The sequence below is a fragment of the Talaromyces marneffei genome, chromosome 4 (assembly GCF_009556855.1).
Source record: "Talaromyces marneffei chromosome 4, complete sequence".
In the NCBI taxonomy this organism is placed as follows: Eukaryota; Fungi; Ascomycota; class Eurotiomycetes; order Eurotiales; family Trichocomaceae; genus Talaromyces; species Talaromyces marneffei.
In genome coordinates this window covers 3,219,833-3,237,311 of record NC_072351.1, presented here as the reverse complement: position 1 = coordinate 3,237,311, position 17,479 = coordinate 3,219,833, and the positions used below count along the sequence as shown (strand labels likewise).

The following is a 17,479-nucleotide window of genomic DNA, read 5'->3' as shown; positions in this document are numbered from 1 at the left end:
GTCTTTGTTGCTCTGCCATGTGATGTGTTGCTATTTTTAATCAACTCTCCCCTTATCCAACATCCGGTGTGAAGCTCTTTGCTCAGCAATGGCCGCTCCATTGTGATCTGTTCTTCAGCATTTATCCTCGATTCATCTCTCTTGAAATTCGAACGTCTTCCCTCACGTCTAATTATCTAGAATTCCATCGACCAAATATATAATCATGGCTGCGAAGCGCAAGGCGTCTGCCATGGCCGCGACCCTGGACGACGAACCTGTGGATCCATCCGATGAGCTTGCCTTTTACTGTCTAGGAGGTGGCAATGAAGTCGGTCGTTCGTGTCACATCATACAATACAAGGGCAAGACTGTTATGGTAAGTCTGTTTTCCATGCAGTGTATTGGGAGCTCTGTTAATGAAGCTGTAATAGCTCGACGCCGGTATGCACCCTGCCAAAGAAGGATTTGCAGCTTTGCCGTTCTTTGACGAGTTCGATCTTAGCACCGTGGATATCCTTCTACTTAGCCAGTACGTCACTCCCCCGTTCGTTTGGTTTGGCACAGTCCTATCCTCATATGAGGAGTTTTCGCATGATGTTTGTACGAGGAAAGCGGCCATTTGCATTCTAGATTCCTACGGATAGAGATTGTGCATGTACGCAGACCTCGCTATGTGTATATCAGAGATGAATGCAAATTATTCTCATTGTTTCTTCTATTGCCCTCCCGTACTTCTGCGTATCCGCCCAGACAAGGGAGCCTCATATCGATATGGGTTGCTTCTTCAACATCATAGAAAGGACAACGGCTGACCCTAAGCTTTTCTGTATAGTTTCCACGTCGATCATTCATCTGCACTTCCTTATGTCCTAAGCAAGACTAATTTCAAAGGCCGAGTCTTGACAACACATGCGACAAAGGCCATCTATAAGTGGTTGATCCAGGACAATGTGCGAGTTAGCAATACATCCTCCTCATCGGACCAAAGAACTTCCTTATACACAGAACATGACCATCTTTCTACGCTCCCACTGATTGAAACGATCGACTTTTATACCACCCATACTATCAACAGCATCCGCGTCACGCCATACCCCGCTGGACATGTTCTCGGCGCTGCAATGTTTCTTGTCTCGATTGCCGGCCTCAATATTCTTTTCACTGGTGATTATTCCCGAGAAGAAGATCGACATTTGATACCTGCAGAGGTTCCCAGAGGAATCAAAATTGATGTCCTAATTACGGAATCGACCTTCGGTATCTCATCAAATCCACCGCGCTTGGAGCGAGAGGCTGCTCTCATGAAATCCATTACTGGTATTCTCAATCGAGGTGGTAGAGTGTTGATGCCAGTGTTTGCCCTGGGTCGGGCGCAAGAACTTCTTCTAATTCTGGAAGAATACTGGGAGCGACACCCCGAGTTCCAAAAGATCCCCATTTACTACATCGGAAATATGGCACGTCGATGTATGGTCGTCTACCAGACTTATATCGGGGCCATGAACGACAATATAAAACGCCTCTTCAGACAAAGAATGGCAGAGGCCGAGGCTAGTGGCAATAAAAATGTTGCTGCAGGACCTTGGGACTTCCGATACGTGCGAAGCCTGAGAAGTCTTGAACGCTTTGATGATATCGGCAGTTGTGTTATGCTTGCTTCGCCGGGTATGCTGCAAACCGGCACCAGCAGAGAACTTCTCGAACGGTGGGCACCTAGTGAACGCAACGGAGTAGTCATGACCGGTTATAGCGTCGAGGGAACCATGGCCAAGCAGCTACTCAACGAACCAGAACAGATTCCTGCGACTATGTCAAAGTCTGCAGCTGGTCCTGGAAGTCGCGTCAATCCAATGGCGGATGAAGACCAGAAAGTCATGATTCCGAGACGCTGCACAATTGATGAAATTAGCTTCGCTGCACATGTTGATGGTGTTGAGAACAGAGATTTCATTGAACAAGTGGCAGCCCCAGTTGTGGTACGTATCATACTTGTTTCTTGGTATAGCAGAAAGGGTCTAACTCAATACAGATTCTCGTACATGGCGAAAAACATCAAATGATGCGTCTCAAATCCAAACTACTGAGCTTGAACGTCGACAAGACAGTCAAAGTAAAGGTTTACACACCTGCCAACTGTGACGAGATACGAATCCCATTCAGGAAAGACAAGATTGCAAAAGTGGTAGGCAAACTTGCAGAAGATGCACAGCTAACGGAAAATGACGAAAGCAAACTCATGGCGGGTGTTCTTGTCCAAAATGGGTTCGATTTGTCATTAATGGCTCCAGAAGATTTACGCGAATACGCTGGTCTGACTACGACGACGATTACATGCAAACAGCTTCTGACATTGAGTTCTGCAAGTATGGACCTTATAAAGTGGGCATTAGAAAGTGCTTTCGGTGTCATTGAGAGAATTGGTTCCAGTGGAGACAAAACACTAAAAAATGAGAACGGGACTTACGAAGCAGCAGATGAAGAGATTGAGTACGCCCAAGATGAAACATATTTGGTTATGGGAAGCGTTGTTGTGAAATACCTGGCTCGTACGAGAGAAATTGAGCTTGAATGGGAGGGTAATATGATGAATGACGGGGTTGCCGATGCAGTCATGGCGGTCCTGATGACCGTCGAGAGCAGCCCGGCATCTGTGAAGCGTATGTCTGCCCTTTGAATACCATGACGAGTTTTACTAACGAAGACATACAGAATCCTGCAAGAATAAACACCATCACCACGACCACAAGGAAGAATTAGACGAAAAGCACATTCCATCTCAGGGCCGAATGAGCTCCCACGAACGCTTTGCTCAACTTCTCATGATTCTCGAAGCTCAGTTCGGCGACACCATGACCCCAATTGAAAAACCACGCCTAGTCTCAAAATCATCAACCAAAAATGGAGCCACCACAGAAGGCGATAAGGACGCAGAAGAAGAAGAGGAGGAAGAGGAGGAAGAAAGCCTCTCAGAAGAAGAGCTCGCACAAGCCGAAGCCGACGAACTTTCTAGACTACATGCACTTGGAATCCCATTCCCTGGCGTGGAAATCAAAATTGATAAACACGTCGCTCGTGTATGGCTAGAAGATCTGGAAATTGACTGCTCATATGCTGTACTCAGAGACCGTGTTAGGGTTGTCCTTGAACGCGCTGTTGAGACGGTTGCGAGCATGTGGACTGAGGAACTTAGCATGCAAAGTAAACTTGTCACGAATGGAAATGGACATGGAAATGGCTTCGCAGGGGATAAGTTTCTTGAGAAGAAGTTGGCTATGATTGAGGCGTGATTTATACCACTCGGCGAAGGAATGCGGATGCAAGGAATTTTATGGATGTATTCTATTCACTCATTGTTCTTTCTCGGTAGAGAGAAGATACTTAATATGTAAATCAAGCTATAATGCTTTGAGGTCACCCGCGTAGTCATAGGTCAGGCTTAGTTTCCGGTACACTGTATACTTTTCAAAAGAAGAGTAAAAAATAACAAGTAAAAGAGAGTCTTCTACATGGCCCCCTGTGCACCTATTTCTTTCCATTTAAGAGATTGACAGACCCATCATCTAACATGATCATCAAACTGTCGTACAAAGTGCCATTGTCAATGCTGTCATGGATGATCGATATCCAACCACCAATCGATTTTTTCTGCCTACCATCTAGCTGATTATTTTTGTATGTCGGGTGCTCTACAAACCCTTGATGAAAGGGTACTGCAAGTTTGTCTCGGACAAAGTCATATAGAGCACTTGATCCTCTACCTAGGAGTGTGGGTGTATCGGGGTTCTTGATGAATGCATTGAAATGTTCGCGCCAAAGATTCCAGACTAGCTCATTGGCTTCTTTCTTCCAATTTACAACATTCTCAATGCCGCCTTGGATGTGGTCAAGCAAGATTGGGGTGATAGCATTAATCAGGGACTTGCAGCGAGCCTCAAGGTCCATTTTCCCAGTTGAAGACCAAGAGGGACCGATATGAGCTCCCAAGGTGTCTTGAAGAGTTTGCAAATCTTGAGACGCCAATTCAGAGAACAACTTTTGGGTAAGATCGCCTATCATCTCGGTGACTTTCTTGATAAATCCAAGGTGCAAGGCGCGCAGGTCTAATGCCTGACATACAACATAGATATGACAAGCACACATTTTCATCAAGACGTCAACAGCATCAGCTGACATGCGCGCAGAAGCAAGTGCCATAGAGTTCACCGACTGGTTATGCATTTCTGCAGCTTGCACATGAGAGCTCATAGGGTTAGCCAGATATGCAAGTTCAGCCATATACGCCGCCATATTGACATCAACTCCCTTCATCATAAACGAAAGACTTGGGTCATCGGCAGCAAGATTGGCGGGTAATCCGCCGCTGAGATTGGGATCAATCATCTCGAAGCTCTGGGAGAAGAGGATTTTGCCAAACATTTGGAGAACCAAGCGAATCTTTTCCATTGCTGAGGTTACGGATGCAGCCTGGAAATTGGCGCCGTAGTAAATGTCGTTTGATGCGCTATCAATGAGAGGGTTATCGCACGAGGAGTTGATTTCAATGTTTAATTGTTGATCGGCGAGCATAAGGTCCTCTAATTGAGGGCCAATCCATTGAGGAGCGCTCCGTAGAGAGTAACGGTCCTGGACTAGGTCTTCTCGCCTACGGTTCTTTGGTGCAAGAACATCGCGCGCCAAATGAGATCCGCGAAGGAAGCTGTATACATTCCTGGCACATTCAATTTGCCCTGGATGTGGTCGTGTCTCTGCGATAAAAGGGTGGAAACTCTCAGAGCTGCCACACAATGCCTAATATTTCCAGTCAACATGACACTCATACATATCAGTTTGTTAGGGACGGGTACGCACCTCAACTGCAGATCCTGTTAAAAGCTGGGTCAAGAACGCCAACATGTGTGCATTAGCCAAGACGAGAGCACCAACTCCAGCCGAGGAAGACGTTCCATTAATCAAACCCAATCCTTCTTTAGGCCCCAATATGACCGGCTCCAAGCCTGCTTCCTTTAGAGCTTCCGGTGCGGATAGTACAGTTCCTTCCTTGTTCTGTATCAGGATATCCGGGTTCCCTTCCAATCCTCCCGCAACATAAGAAAGAGGCATCAAATCACCAGAAGCAGAGACTGAACCACGGAGTGGGACTATAGGAGTAAGGTCATGACCTAGAAATTCTGCCATGGCCTTGACAACAGGGAAAGAAACAGCAGAATGGCCTCGCATTGTGGAGTTACATCTTATGACCATGGCAGCCCTAACCCATGCCCGTGGCATGACATGGTCAGGAGTCCCTCCGTTGCCTGCTTTTGAGATAATTCCACTTTGGGTATGTTGCATCAATGATGCTTGAAGCATAGTGACTTGCTCTGTTCTGGAATCGGCACTTCCTCCAAACCCGGTATTAACGCCTGTCAAATTAGGGTTAGCTTTTCACTGATCAATATTTTTTTGATGGATCCGTTTGTACATACCGTAGACATACCATCCTTGGGCAAGGTGGTCAAAGAGGACATTGATACTATCTTGGATGTCCTTGTTGATCTTAGGATCCTGAGATAAGAGTGGCTTGCAGCCATATCTAAAGTGTTGAACCGTGGTTCAAATTAGAAGTGTATCTTTCCGGGATCGAAATCGATCAAAATTTACATACAATGAAGTGGCTACAACATCTGCAATGGTCAAGCTGTTCCCGTCAAGTGTGTAGGTACCTGACTTTTTCCGGATCTGTAGGAGCTTCCACAGCTCTACTGCTTTGGCTAGTTGAGGGGACTGGTTGACCATTTTGAAGCGAGTTGATAGGGTGACCGTTAGCTTGCCAAAAGCTGATTGAATAGATCACGGTACTTGAGAAGGATTGGGAAGACTTAAAGCAGAAATCAGTACAAGATAGAACCATTTACTTTTCTCCAAATGATGCCTTCGCTTTTGAATTTCGTGACGGATCGTTGGCTCTTTTCGGAATATCTCAATGGGGGCTATCCTGTTCTGATAACATTCCAATATTCATCTTACATCTAATGCAGCTAAATTAAACTTCAGTGTCCGCAGTGAAGTGGATGCTGAAGTTTAATTTAGCTTCACTGGTATCCACCACGGACTAGGGCGCTCAGCTCATGCTGACGAAGATAATTCGTGTTTTATGATCGGGACCACCTTCTACCAGCAACCTTGTAAAGATGCGTTGTATTACCATACATATCATATCGTTCAGTACACAGACCCACATCGGTGTATTTTACATACATACATAAATACATACATACGTAGGTACCATATATGCTTACACTGTAGATATACAGTACGCATATGTACCCGTGATAAAAATCCTGCTATAGAGACTAGAGTGCTCTAGATAATATTCGTATATCAGATCACGTTACGGTTACTCGGAGGGGCTGTGCATTCGGAGGATGACTGATAAGCCTAAACGGGTAATAGCTACTAGTTACTTGAGTGCTCCGAGACTTTAGCTGATTGCTGAGTAAGAATGACAGGTCATGTGCTTGAAAGAAGGATGGAGTTAGTAAGGTGGATAGTTAAAGCTGAAGCTGAAACTCTAGATAAGTTCAAGGTTTTGGACAGATACTCTGGCGTATGCTCGAGATAAGGCGCCTTTTCCAGATAATCCAAGTATGTAGCTTTGCAGGTGTTGTCGTTAGATTGAATTCAAGAGTAATATTCAATAAAAATGTCTACTGAATGCGTCCCAGTCTCCTTTTAAAATTTAGAATTGTTACGCGAAAAAAAAAAAAAATCAACGGCGTTCGGCTCACCAGGGTACAACTCATTATTCTCATTATGGGTGACGCTGGTCTATCCGAGATACAAGTTGCAAGGAGATTCTGCAACAGTAAACAAGATGTCTGGTTTGTTTACTCTTTACATTCCTTCTAAGACCTTATAATAATAGGATACTAACATCCTTGATTTTAAACACGATGTAGGTCCCTCATCAACGAACTTGCCGCAGCGTCTCCTGTGCCTGTTGTGAACATGAGCCAGGGATTCTTGTAAGCTTGCCCCCAATCTCCTAATGTGTGAGATTTATTTGCGTGGTCTGATTTTGTATAATTCTTTCTTAGTGGTTACAACCCACCTCAATTCATCAGAGATGCCGTAAAGGTAGCCATAGATCAATTCGAATGCAACCAGTATGCTCCCACTAAGGGACGCCTGCGACTTCGACAAGCATTGTCAAACACTTATACTCCATTCTGGGGTAGAGAGCTAGATGCTGCTTCAGAAATATGCATCACCACTGGAGCTAATGAGGGTACATTTCATCCATTGACCACTTTCTTTGTCAAGTATAAGGCTCACCAAGAAGCCATGTAGGGATGCTGAGTGTCTTCATGGCTTTTTTGAACCCTGGTGACGAAGTCATTCTGTTTGAGCCATACTTTGACCAGTCAGTCAACACTTGCCTTGATTTGAATTGTGTTCCATCGATTTTCTATTTTTTTCAAGAATAAATTGACATTCTCTAACGACTTAATTAGGTACTTGGATGACATTAAGATGACTGGTGCTTCATTCAAATGTGTTCCATTGCATCCACCAATCAAGGGTGAAACAGATATCTGCTCTTCATCTGAATGGACAATCGATTTTCAGCAGTTAGAAGAAGCAATCCATCCACGGACAAAGATGCTTATTGTTAATAGCCCGCACAATCCAACGGGCAAAGTGTTTTCGGAAGTAGAACTTCAACGTATTGGAGATCTATGCGTCCAACACAATATCATCATAGTGAGTGATGAGGTTTACGACCGCCTGGACTACGTTCCTTTCACGCATATCGCAACCATGAGTCCCGAGATTGAACGTTTAACCTTTACTGTCGGATCGGTAGGAAAGGATTTCTACTGTACCGGTTGGCGTATTGGATGGGTGATTGGGCCTGCCCATTTGATAGACTATGTTTCCGTCGCTCATCTTCGCATTTGCTACTGCACGCCAAATCCTCTACAGGAAGCAGCTGCGGTTGCCTATGAGCAGGCATTAATCAACGAGTTCTGGCTAAAAACTCGAAACGATATGAGATCCAAGATTGACCGCTTCTGTGAAGTGTTCAAAGAACTTGGTATCCCGTATTCTGATCCCCAGGGGGGGTATTTCGTGCTTGCAAACATGGCCAAAGTGCCGATCCCAGAAAATTATCCTTTCCCTGCTAAGTTACTCGGTCGCCGACGGGATTTTTACTTGGCATATTTCTTGATCATGGAATTTGGGGTTGCATCCATTCCACCGTCAGCGTTCTATTCACCCGAGAACGAGCATTTGGGGCAAGACTACCTGAGGTTCTCCGTCTGCAAGGATGATGATGTATTAGAAGCGGCCAAGGCAAGACTGAGAAATCTGAGAGCTTACATTCGGGATTGAATTTTTCCCTCGGCCTACATCAATGTTGAGGCCAGAGTGTCAGTAATGTAAAACTTCAGATTTCAGTGTCATTTGTATCTTAGGGTAATCCTTTATGGTCTGGCACAATCCTGTACAGGGTCTAGCTTAACGTCTTGAAAATGGCATAGAATTTCAATATCTGATCTGACTGGCTTTATCCATACCAGATAGGAACCATCCTCCTTTTGACACGTAAATCTTGCGAAATAGATTGCTAACGGTAGCTGCGTACTGTATATAGCCGCCCTGAAGCCCTTTGTTTTAAAGGCCTGTGTGTAACTGATTTGATACTTATCTAGATAATTTAGAATGATAGACACAAAACCTGACAAAATCAAAATTCTTCTCCCAATATTGCAAGCACCCTGTACTCATTTTCCGAAGCACTTGTTTATAGTCGAGATTTAATAGAGTTTCAGACACACATGATGTTTGTTGTTAATTTACGAAGACTCGGGGCCTTGACTAGCCCAGTATAGTTATCATATCCTGTGAGCAGTTCATTCTTACGCAATATCTTAGAGGAAATCAACGAGACACAGTGGTAGCAGGTTAGATATCCTGAGTGAAATCCTGAGAAAGACGTCTCGTTTCTTCCATGAGTATTTGCTGACACTCATACTCGTCTTGAACCGAGGTCGTTCGGCCCAATTTTGTCGCGTAGTATGTAGCAGCTAGCGAGAACAAGCCACCAAGGCGTAAAAATAATGCAACATCGAGAAATTGTTCGTCACTCGCCCTAGACCCAGAGTTTCCATTCTCCTCGGTGATTTTGAAGAAGACACCCATGAGCAGCATTATTATAATCTGTGGGAGACAAATTGCAACATTATGTAGACCATGTATCAGGCCTTGTCTCCTCGTCAAAAATTGCTCACCGTCTTCTATCGGGTGTCGTGAACATAGCTCATTGCTTAAAATCGAATATGGAACGCGCGAAGAAATTGCCCAACTGAAACCAACGACGGAGAAGAGAATGACTGCTTCAAGCGGTGATTTCGCAAATGTCGCGCCTAACATAGAGATCGCAAAGACACCTTGAGAGGCAATCCACAGATTATAGGGATTGGAAATGGATTCGTGCCAACTCAATTTCTCTGATCTAGCCATTTTTATTGATTCTTTCTTGCCATATGCGCCGCTAGGTAGTACAATGGCAACCAATAAAGCAACAAGACTGTATGAGAGAGGAGCCAGTGAACCGAGATCTCGGTATCTCTCTCCGGATTTTGCTGTTTCTATATGGAAATAATAATTATTAGGAGAAGCATAAAGAGAACCAAGGAGACAACTCACGGAGACTATCAATGTAACTGCAACGCGTTGTTCAGCGAATATACTGGAGAAGCGAATTGACATGAAGACTAACTTACGTGACAATGTAGAATAAAAAGGGAAACCATCCGAACCAAGCGAGGAACTGGACTAGAAAAACAAGTTTGATCTCTCTGGTCAGGTTGGAGAAAACATTTCGCAGTGTTTTCAAGTTCAGTCCTTGTCGCATATCCAAGTCTTCCTGGACACCGTAAGGTGTTTCGGACACGCAAAAGCATGTTGTCATCACCGAGAGCAACAAATATATCGCTGTCAAGATGCCCATGGACGCGAATTTTGACTTTCCTTGTATACCAAAATGTTGAGGGAAGTCCAAGTAAGCCGCAGAAAAGGCAAGAACCGCGGCAAAATTGACATGCCTGCCGGCCCAGGTGTTGGCTTCGGCCTGCTGTGTCAATGTGCCATAGTCTGTAATAAGAGCACGTAGTCCGACTTGAAGGGCCTGAGTAGCGGCGTTGATAATGAACATGCAGAGAAGAGCAACAACCATGACCACACTCTGCAAGAGCTTTGCATCTAGTTGTTCCACGTCCAACGACGAGGGAGACCACGACCTTAGTAGAATAATGTGTACAATCGAGTCAACCCATGCCAAGCAAAGCATGGAGGTGATGAGAAAGGTCGTTCCAATAACAATAAACGGTCTTCGCCTGCCCCACACGGAGTGGCATCTATCACTCCGAATGCCAAAGTATGGCTGGAAGGTCGCACCACATATTGGACCGGATAGCACGATGATTGCGATTTCAGTCGGACTCAGGCCATGGAGTTTTAGATGTTGCTGGAAAAGTCAGTCATTGCTAATCTAGATAGTGAGCTATCCATACTTACAACGGATTGGCCAGATAATAGGGAGAAAGTGACTTGAAGGCTAACATATTTCTTAATTATTCTCTGATCGCACCTCATAAAAAGCAGAAGAGTAATAGAGGAAATTACCCTTGAAAACCAAGTGTTGCTAAAGCGGGATGAGGGCTCCAAATTCTGATCCCATTGCCCATGATGGAACTGTGACTTCGGTATGTCAAGGTAGTAGATGCTTGTTCTTTGAGCCAGAATCTACTTAGTTGCTACGAATAGTATCATATACCCAATACTGGAATCTTAGCTAACTTGCAGAAGGATCCTGACAACACTCTCAGATTCTGGATATGGCACCATTTTGGAGGGGACTTTAGGTCATTTCGTAGTCTGGCGAAGGTCGTATTAACGTACTCCCTAAAGTATCAATACGTGATACTCCGCAGGGATACATGTCGTAACATTCCACATCTCACCATCACCGTAAGTTTTAGTATATTACTAGTTTATTTCAGTCTAGTCCCCTCGGTTAGTGACGGCTGTAATGGACACCACGCAGGCTTGATTCATCACTTCCCATGTAGTTGACCGCCACATTTACAAATCCCGTGAATTTGGATCAAGACGCATGCAAACATGGGGAATACGACGTTTCAGCACACGTCGATGAATAATTGGAGTTTGTAAGGCATTGTTCGAGCAGGCCCCCAATGGTTGGTGCCCACCGAATTTATTGATTTTTGGGTATAATATCGGGCTTCGAGTCTTAACCCACTCTTTTGATTGTACCTGGCGAGGGCTGAGAAAACGATTCGAGGTCTACTTACGGCCGTGTTACTCTAACAACTTCCTACTCTGTAGTTAGTTTAATCAGTTGCTTCAATAGTCTAACTAATCAGGCAAACGGGAATGCTCTGATTTGTGGATATAGATAAGCTTAATTACTTGTGCATTGCTAGTCTGTCACATGTGTGTGGTGTCACCACGCTAAAAATTTCCTAATAGTTTAGGCGTAAAGATACATGGCTGAAAATAGGTATTGAAACATTATTGGCCCCAGTTAAATTAAAGTAGAGCGTATCAAAGGTGGTTAACCAATACGAGTACTGTGTAGTTAATATGACATGCAGCTTATTAAATGGGGCAATCATTAGCTACAGAAAAAGTCCAACCAACTATAACTACCGTATTCAATATGATTGGCTGCATATGACTAGGCCAACCCTAACAAGGAAGGAGCATATACCTAGGTACTCGTAGGAGTTTGCGCAGCAAAGTTCTTGGCGCCAACGCGCTGTTAGTACAAATATAGCCATACTACTCTGTATATGTGGAGTATGTAGTTATATCCTTATCTGAGGCTGACAGAGATCCGCGCAGTCAGGGTTACACTGATGGTGGTTTGGTGTGTCATGTCCCATCACTAAGAGACACACTAATGCTCTGTGGCGGGCTGAACGGTCGGTACCGGTAACTATGCGCCAACTTGCGGCTGTAAATCCAATAGTTAAATACTCGCTGAACGCACGGTAAGCACTACTGCAAGATTGTGGCATTTCTTGTTGACGACTTGATTATTACTTTATTCAGCGATAACAGTCCTGTAACACGAGATGGTGTAAGCACTAGTGCATCATCTGGACTTTAAGGCTGAAACACCTTCCTTTCCTGGATAATATATCACCTTAAAATGGTATACCTGTAATACCCCACACTGAATATCTTAAACAAGGAGGGCTCTATAAGGGGGTCCGTCCGGTGGCGTTTTCTTACTACTAAGTACAGAATATGGGGAATGTCTCGAGGTGAATGTTGCATGGTTCTGTATGCAATACTAGATGTTACTATAGCGGTATCGATTTCGGTACAAGGTAAACTCAATACCAGTAACATTACATGACAGTACCTTTGGTAAATACAGAATACACCGGACCCAGTGTGGTTACAGTGTATCAAAACGAGGATTGTTGTATCTTTGCGCACGTCGGTAACATTCTGCAGAACGGGAGAGTCACCTATCAGAACGAAACGCAATATTTCATGTTGCTGTCCACGGAGTATCCGAGGAGACTACTTGGGGGTAAAGTTTCTGGGCAAGTCCGCTGGCTAGAGATCGGCTGTCTGGAAGTCCTTCATTTTGTCCTAGATAACGCAGAAGACACTTCTTTTTTCCTCCTGGTCAAAGCATTTGCCTATGGTATAGTATTCGATATTCTTCATTTTGGTCTACTGCTTCCTTTCTATTCTTCCTCAAACGCTGAAAGAGCGCCAAATCCTCATCATGGATAAAGTTGAAAGGCCTTATAGCGACAAGTCTCGTGACAGTCTTGCCTCTCAGTCAAGTCATTCGCTAAGTGAAGAACACGAGGGACTCGTCTCTGGAGTTCCGTCCCTTCCAAAAAGATCAAATCGAACCCTTACCAGATTGGTCCCGGTTTTATTGATTGTGTCTTTCATCTTGAACTGCCTTCAAACTGTTTACATTGGTGTTCGCAAACCACAATGCCGGTCTCTATATGGTATTGATGAGAGCTTCCTAACTTCATACTATTGACAAATGGACTAATAATGGAGACTTGAAACATAGCAAAACTTCCAAATAACGAGCTTGAGATACCGTTTCATTATGCCACTGAATACAGTGACGATGATCACTCATATGAAGAGAAGGATGCTCTTTGGAATGCTATCGATATAAGCGAGGGATTTGTTGCAATCACTCACGAGGAGGCTGATAAACTTGGCCTACCAAGGTCAAAGGTCTTTCCTTGGGATGCTAATAAAGGCATGTATGTCAGCCATGGCCACCATGCACTACACTGTACGGTAAGTATTGTTCCACAGTTGATGAGGATTTTCATTCCCTTCTACAAAGCCAGCGTTCTTTCTCTAATAGCAACTTTAGGTTCTACTACATGCGTATACCTACGACGCACATATGGGAAAGAAACCACTGGTGTCATACCATCATATTGAGCATTGTCTGGATCTTTTGCGTCAGGATATCATCTGTGACGCAAATGATTTGATGGACTTTACTCAAGACCACGGTGAAATGTTCCTGACAGGAGAAAATCAACCCCGGAAGTGCCGTGACTGGGGAAAACTTCGCAAATGGGTCCAGGAACGTACCGCTTGTTACAAGACTGTTAACATTACACGAGCTGGAGAAGACCATGGGGTTGCCCACCAATTGGACCGCTATACTTATTGTCCACCAGGTAGCCCTTACGAGCCCCTCATTAAAGCCTTCAAGGATCTTGGTCGCGTGAATACTGGTAACCTTGCAGAAGATGGTTGGAAAGAATTGACTCCAGAACAGCTTGCAGCCGATGCCAAAGCCGTGGAAGAACACAACAACGCTATTTTGAACGATACACAGTGATGGTAGCCCGTATTTTATCTTTCAAGGATGAATTTTCATGGGACTTTCAAGACAGCAGACCTTTCTGTTGTTGGTAATGTACAGAGTTCCTGATCATGATTGACAGGTTGGATTAGCTGTTGTTAAGATGGAATAGATTTTACACATGTACTGTCATCTAATTGCACATGAGAAGACATTGGAGGAAAATTTGACACATTTCTTTGGTTCTGTATTGACCTGTCCTTTCACTTTTATAGTCGACTTTACTATGCTATCTAGATCCTTAATCTGAGCAAGGAGAAAATTGAGTATTCTCAATCATCGTTGTTTTAGTACGGGTTTACAAGTTATGTGGAGTGCGATATATATATAAATTTCTTCTATTGAAAAACTACCTAGTGTTGATTTCTTAAAGAGAGCCAGATTCAAGAGGTGTAGATAATCAATAAGTACAATCTACTGCGCACCCGGCATGACGAGCACATCTTTCTTTCCAAAAATTTCCAACGTTTCTTTGCGACTGTAATGATAACCAATTGGTGAGAGTACACCTTCTGGGTCTTGCTCAATAATAGGAGTGTCGGGATACTCTGTCCCAGCTCTTTTCGGTACAATCTGATACGTCTCTTTGAATTCTAGAATGTCTTGGAAATTCCGACACTTTCTATCCTTTTGAAAGTTTACGTTGACTCCGGGCCACCCCTTGAATTTTTGGAAGACAGAGATTTCCAGATCCGCATGACAGGTGAGAGCTTTGAGTATAGCGTACTGACAATGAAGTAGATGGTCTTCATATGGAAGGGGAACGAATTTATGCTTCCCCCTCCGATCCCCATAGTATGCCGGAAATGCTGTCATCCGCAGCTCATTCAAGCAGTGAATCTGGTGAAAAACATCGATGAGTCCCCAATATCGCACTTCGTCTCCCTCAAGTTCCTCTGGTGGAACAGGCCATAAGGTTTCAGGGTCCCAGCCTGAACGAATGACCTCATCTGCGGTAAACGGTATCCCTGGGCCCGCTGATATTCTGTCCCAAGCTCTGTCAACTTCCGGGGATGGTCTTAGTTGGTATATTGACGGCGGGTCATCCGGCCAGAATGAATTATTGTAACGTGAGAGTGTTCTCGTTATTTTCAATCGGTCGAAGACAGGCGCTGTATGGAGTTTGTTTTAGTATGCGTGCAGGTAAAATTATACAATTCCTCAAACTCCGGTCTGAAGGCTGCTCGGTATACTTACAGTAAGCACTTATTTCCTTTTCACACTCAACAGCACTGCAATTTCTTTCCGAGAACCACATAACTGTGCTTGCTAGGAACAAAAGAATGTTCGCAGTGACTATGACAGAAAATAAAGCCAAAGATAGCGCAATTTTTGGTGCGGCATTCGAGTAATGTCTATGAGAATATGTATGTTCCTCCAGTTTGGTGCCATGTAGATGCTTGTATTCTTGTGTATTTTGTGAAAACCTCTGTTTGATCATCTCATACGGTACATGAACCAACTTCAAGTACGCTGGAACCATTTTTTGATCATGTACCCCAGTGCTTGTGAAACGTGACAAAAGAACGAAAACGGAGAGATCGAGTAGAAGATTCGTTTAACTAGAATTGCATTTGTGAGAATGACGGGATACCTGCTATCTCCTAGGTAAAGTTGCAGCAGGCCGGAAGAGAAAGTAACGTGTGCGAGAGGTAAAGCCTCGGCAGTTTGTCGATGCGTATTAGGAACTCACCAAATGGAAATAGCACCTTCCACTTGCGGTAGTGGACACAGAAGGATATGACAAGGTCTTGCCAAGTTCATAGCCATAATCCGCTCGAATCCTACTTGTCTCAGAAGGATTGTTGCTATATGGATTAAGAGATTCTCTATTATGTCTTTTAGTACATAATTTCTCTTCAGTCCCACCTTCTTAACATGAAGATTACAGAGGTTGTAATCCTGTGACATTTGCATAGTCTTGGTATTAGTTACAAAGCAGCTGAATATTACAGCGTTTACGACTCATTTCATCTTAAGAGTATCAATATCGATGCTACCACGTTGGGGCTAGGTGATTGCGTGCGTGTGTCCTTGGAGCTAAAATAGTTCGTTTTGTTCGATAATTGGCATTTCCTCCTTCTTATTTCATCCTAGCTTGTGTGAAGTACAACATATTTTGATAACCATATGCTTACGCGAGTCAATCTATTGTCAGGAGGGGCTTCGATTGAGCATATGTCCCTCCGCCAAAATGCGATTGCGTATGAAGAGCCGACAGAGGGAGCTAGTAATCCTGTTCCGTTACATGTATCAGTATGTAAAACAGTACCGAAACCAACGATTACGGTTTGTAAAACATTTCATACCTATGTATCACTATATACACTATATGTCGTGGTTTGGGTGATGAATGGGCAGTATTTATCTAGCAATAACTGAACGAAGACTGATCTGATACTCCAAGAATGAGTATTCATCAGCCATCTTCTTGAAAAATTTCAGGGAATAAAATAAGTCTTAGCATATACCCAGGCTTCCTTCTTAACTTCTTCATACTCGTTTATCCATAAGACCATTAAGTCTTTTGTCCTACACATTCCGATCACATCCACAGCCAGTGAGCCAATTTCAGGACCTCTCGCTCGTACTTAGAGTCATTGATATACAAAATGCATTTCCCAACGGCAATTGTCTCTTTCTTGGCCGCATTCCCTCTTTTGGGAGCAGCAGCTCCTTTGGTTACCCGTGCTGAGTTGTCCTCCGACACTACCGGTGCCATCATCGTCGGAGCTGACAAGCGTGGTGAACTATCTGCGGATACCACCAACTCTGTCATCATTAACAAGCGCGGCGAATTGTCTGGCGATCTCGGCAAGAGCCTCAGAGAGGGCAAGCGTGGTGAACTATCTGCGGATACCACCAACTCTGTCATCATTAACAAGCGCGGCGAATTGTCTGGCGATCTCGGCAAGAGCCTCAGAGAGGGCAAGCGTGGTGAACTATCTGCGGATACCACCAACTCTGTCATCATTAACAAGCGCGGTGAATTGTCTGGCGATCTCGGCAAGAGCCTCAGAGAGGGCAAGCGTGGTGAACTATCTGCGGATACCACCAACTCTGTCATCATTAACAAGCGCGGTGAATTGTCTGGCGATCTCGGCAAGAGCCTCAGAGAGGGCAAGCGTGGTGAACTATCTGCGGATACCACCAACTCTGTCATCGTTAACAAGCGTGGTGAACTATCTGCCGACACCACCAGCTCTGTCATCATTAACAAGCGCGGCGAATTGTCTGGCGATCTCGGCAAGAGCCTCAGAGAGGGCAAGCGTGGTGAACTATCTGCGGATACCACCAACTCTGTCATCGTTAACAAGCGTGGTGAACTATCTGCCGACACCACCAGCTCTGTCATCATTAACAAGCGCGGCGAATTGTCTGGCGATCTCGGCAAGAGCCTCAGAGAGGGCAAGCGTGGTGAACTATCTGCGGATACCACCAACTCTGTCATCATTAACAAGCGTGGTGAACTATCTGACGATCTTGGTAAAAGCCTCAGAGAGGCTTAAGGATGTCGTTACAATTGTAGTGACTGCTAGAAGCTGTCATAGGATG

At 44.4% G+C, this 17,479-nt stretch overlaps 7 protein-coding genes across 7 annotated transcripts; 4 read left to right on the top strand and 3 right to left on the bottom strand.

Moving 5' to 3' along the window:
- Positions 1-205: 205 nt before the first annotated feature.
- EYB26_006197 (uncharacterized protein) lies at positions 206-3,269 on the top strand (the record flags this gene model as incomplete). Its single annotated transcript, XM_054265473.1, has 5 exons — positions 206-358; positions 414-511; positions 815-1,958; positions 2,012-2,639; positions 2,692-3,269. 5 exons carry the CDS (start codon positions 206-208, stop codon positions 3,267-3,269), a joined length of 2,601 nt encoding a protein of 866 aa, XP_054121448.1.
- Positions 3,270-3,504: 235 nt separating this feature from the next.
- On the bottom strand, positions 3,505-5,757 carry EYB26_006196 (uncharacterized protein; the record flags this gene model as incomplete). The annotated part of the gene is made up of 4 exons (XM_054265472.1): positions 3,505-4,770; positions 4,831-5,384; positions 5,448-5,554; positions 5,627-5,757. The coding sequence occupies 4 exons, from the start codon at positions 5,755-5,757 to the stop codon at positions 3,505-3,507; spliced, it is 2,058 nt and encodes a 685-aa protein (XP_054121447.1).
- A 1,017-nt stretch (positions 5,758-6,774) lies between these two features.
- EYB26_006195 (uncharacterized protein) lies at positions 6,775-8,358 on the top strand (the record flags this gene model as incomplete). The annotated part of the gene is made up of 5 exons (XM_054265471.1): positions 6,775-6,842; positions 6,921-6,986; positions 7,059-7,249; positions 7,312-7,384; positions 7,476-8,358. 5 exons carry the CDS (start codon positions 6,775-6,777, stop codon positions 8,356-8,358), a joined length of 1,281 nt encoding a protein of 426 aa, XP_054121446.1.
- Positions 8,359-8,931: 573 nt separating this feature from the next.
- On the bottom strand, positions 8,932-10,715 carry EYB26_006194 (uncharacterized protein; the record flags this gene model as incomplete). Its single annotated transcript, XM_054265470.1, has 5 exons — positions 8,932-9,617; positions 9,676-9,692; positions 9,753-10,495; positions 10,546-10,585; positions 10,654-10,715. 5 exons carry the CDS (start codon positions 10,713-10,715, stop codon positions 8,932-8,934), a joined length of 1,548 nt encoding a protein of 515 aa, XP_054121445.1.
- Positions 10,716-12,796: 2,081 nt separating this feature from the next.
- EYB26_006193 (uncharacterized protein) lies at positions 12,797-13,900 on the top strand (the record flags this gene model as incomplete). Its single annotated transcript, XM_054265469.1, has 3 exons — positions 12,797-13,034; positions 13,103-13,341; positions 13,421-13,900. The coding sequence occupies 3 exons, from the start codon at positions 12,797-12,799 to the stop codon at positions 13,898-13,900; spliced, it is 957 nt and encodes a 318-aa protein (XP_054121444.1).
- Positions 13,901-14,338: 438 nt separating this feature from the next.
- EYB26_006192 (uncharacterized protein) lies at positions 14,339-15,407 on the bottom strand (the record flags this gene model as incomplete). Its single annotated transcript, XM_054265468.1, has 2 exons — positions 14,339-15,036; positions 15,122-15,407. 2 exons carry the CDS (start codon positions 15,405-15,407, stop codon positions 14,339-14,341), a joined length of 984 nt encoding a protein of 327 aa, XP_054121443.1.
- Positions 15,408-16,536: 1,129 nt separating this feature from the next.
- On the top strand, positions 16,537-17,433 carry EYB26_006191 (uncharacterized protein; the record flags this gene model as incomplete). Its single annotated transcript, XM_054265467.1, has 1 exon — positions 16,537-17,433. One exon carries the CDS (start codon positions 16,537-16,539, stop codon positions 17,431-17,433), a length of 897 nt encoding a protein of 298 aa, XP_054121442.1.
- Between the last annotated feature and the right edge of the window lie 46 nt (positions 17,434-17,479).